Below are 2,275 nucleotides of genomic sequence, written 5' to 3'. Positions count from 1 at the left end.
GCTCCTTTTTTCAGTTGACATCATCCAGCTGCCCCAATAGACCACGTGTGTGGCCGCAGTAACTGGGGATGAGCCTGACCGCATTGTATGGAGGAGCTGTCATCCTCACCCTGACCTGGAACAAGCATGCAGCCAGTGAAGTCAGGGCTCCTGATATACACATACACTGTATTGGCCCCTCCATGGCCCCCGGTGTATAGGACGAGGCACCTCGGCGTGCAGACGCTTCTACAGACATCGGTGAGAGAACGGGTCGCTCTCAGGAGCTCAGTGACTACACGCGTGGTGCTGTGATAGGTTGTCACCTGCGCAATAAGTCCGCCCGTGACATTTCCCGGCCACTAAATATTCCACGGTCACCTGTTACTGGGATTATAACAAAGTGGAAGCAACTGGGAACAACAGCAACTCAGCCAGGAAGTGGTCGGCCGCGTCACATGACAGAGCGGGGTCGGCGCATGCTGAAGCGCACAGTGCGCAGAAGTCGCCATCTGTCTGCAGAGCCAATAGCTACAGACCTCTAAACTCCATGCGGCCGTCAGATTGGGTGTCCATGGCCGAGCAGCTGCATCCAAGCCGCACATCACCAAGTGCAATGCAAAGCGTGGGATGCCGCGGTGTAACGCACGCCGCCACTGTACTCTAGAGAAGAGGAGGCGTGTTCTCTGGAGGGACCAATCACGCTTCTCTGTCTGGCAATCCGATGGGCGTGTCCGGGTTTGGCGGTTGCCAGGAGAGCGGTACTTGCCTGACTGCATTGTGCCAAGAGTAAAGTTTGGGGGAGGGGGCAGGGGTTGGGCTCCGCCCCTTAGTTCCAGTGAAGGGAACTCTTAAGGCATCAGCACACCAAGACATTTTGGACAATTTCATGCTCCCAACTTTGTGGGCGGAGTTTGGGGGCGGCCCCTTCCTGTTCCAACATGACTGCGCACCAGTGCACAAAGCAAGGTCCATAAAGACACGGAGGGGGGAGTTTGGGGAGGAACGTGACTGGCCGCACAGAGTCCTGACCTCAACCCCATAGAACACCTTTGGGATAAATTAGAGGCGGAGACTGCGAGCCCCTCCCCCAACATCAGTACCTGACCTCACAAATGGTCCAACATTCCCATAGACACGCCCCTAAACCTTGTGGACGCCTTCCCAGAAGAGGCGGAGCTGTTATAGCGCCAAAGGGCGGAGCCACCCCCATACTGAACCCTACGGACTAAGACTGGGAGGCCATTAGAGGGCGGAGCCACCCCAATACTGAACCCTACGGACTAAGACTGGGAGGCCATTAGAGGGCGGAGCCAACCCAATACTGAACCCTACGGACTAAGACTGGGGGGCCATTAGAGGGCGGAGCCAACCCAATACTGAACCCTACGGACTAAGACTGGGATGCCATTAGAGTTCATGTGCGTGTAAAGGCCGGCGTCCCGATACTAATGGCAATATATAGTGTGTGTTAGCAGTGCAGTGGGAACGGATGAGGATGACAGCCATGGAACCCCTCATCTCCATCCTTGGTCATTGTGAGGTCATCAGACAGGTCCTCTTTACATGAGAGTCCCTCTACGAACCTTCATTCATGGCCGCCGCTTAGGTCACCAGGAATGACGCACTGGGCGTGTACTAGAATTGAACTTGCAATGTATCGCAACCAATCTGTCACATGACACGAACTGTCCTTAGCCCCGCCCACCAGTCACCTCTCATACAGCGAGCGCGGCGGGCTAAAGCGGGACAAATACTAAACTTTGAATGAGACGGGTGCTGGGCCATTGAATGATGGACATTGGTGCTGATCTGACAGAGCCGTGTATGCCCCGCCCCCAATATGACACCCACTGAACATTGGGTGTCCTTCATACCGGCTGTGTGGTCACGGGGTGACAGACCTGTTATTCCGGGTGGGGGAGGGGCGGCACCTGGGAATCTGCCATCTGTGTTGGCCGGCTTAGATACTCGGTGGGGGGAGGGGGGTATAATCAATCTCCAGAGTAGAATACTAGTGATAGCCCCCCTCCCCCCCTCGTTGTGTACTGACCAATCGGGATGTCTGGTTTCAGATCATGGACTCGGCTGGGCACATCCTCTACTCCAAGGAAGACGCATCGAAGGGGAAGTTTGCCTTCACCACCGAGGAGTACGACATGTTCGAGGTCTGCTTTGAGAGCAAACACCCCGCAGGTTGGTGCCGTCCGGTCTGATCCTCAATGTCCTGACCCGCCTCCCCCCTGGGCATCCTGACATGCTGTCCCCGCCTCCTCCTCCCCCTGGGTGTCCTGAC

The 2,275-nt window shown here is 56.2% G+C and overlaps 1 protein-coding gene across 1 annotated transcript in view; it reads left to right on the top strand.

Annotated features, from left to right (window-relative positions):
- Positions 1-2,202, top strand: part of TMED10 (transmembrane p24 trafficking protein 10) — a 2,498-nt gene extending 296 nt beyond the window's left edge. The window contains exon 2 of the mRNA XM_018574341.1: positions 2,055-2,202. Coding sequence (XP_018429843.1) covers positions 2,055-2,195 — 141 coding nt within the window. The 3' untranslated portion in view covers positions 2,196-2,202. The remainder of the gene's footprint in view (positions 1-2,054) is intronic.
- Positions 2,203-2,275: the final 73 nt, after the last annotated feature.

Source organism: Nanorana parkeri, unplaced genomic scaffold (assembly GCF_000935625.1).
Source record: "Nanorana parkeri isolate BGI_ZX_2015 unplaced genomic scaffold, ASM93562v1 scaffold2892, whole genome shotgun sequence".
In the NCBI taxonomy this organism is placed as follows: domain Eukaryota; kingdom Metazoa; phylum Chordata; class Amphibia; order Anura; family Dicroglossidae; genus Nanorana; species Nanorana parkeri.
Note: the sequence above shows the minus strand (reverse complement) of the source record. Positions and strands in the feature narration are given on the sequence as shown.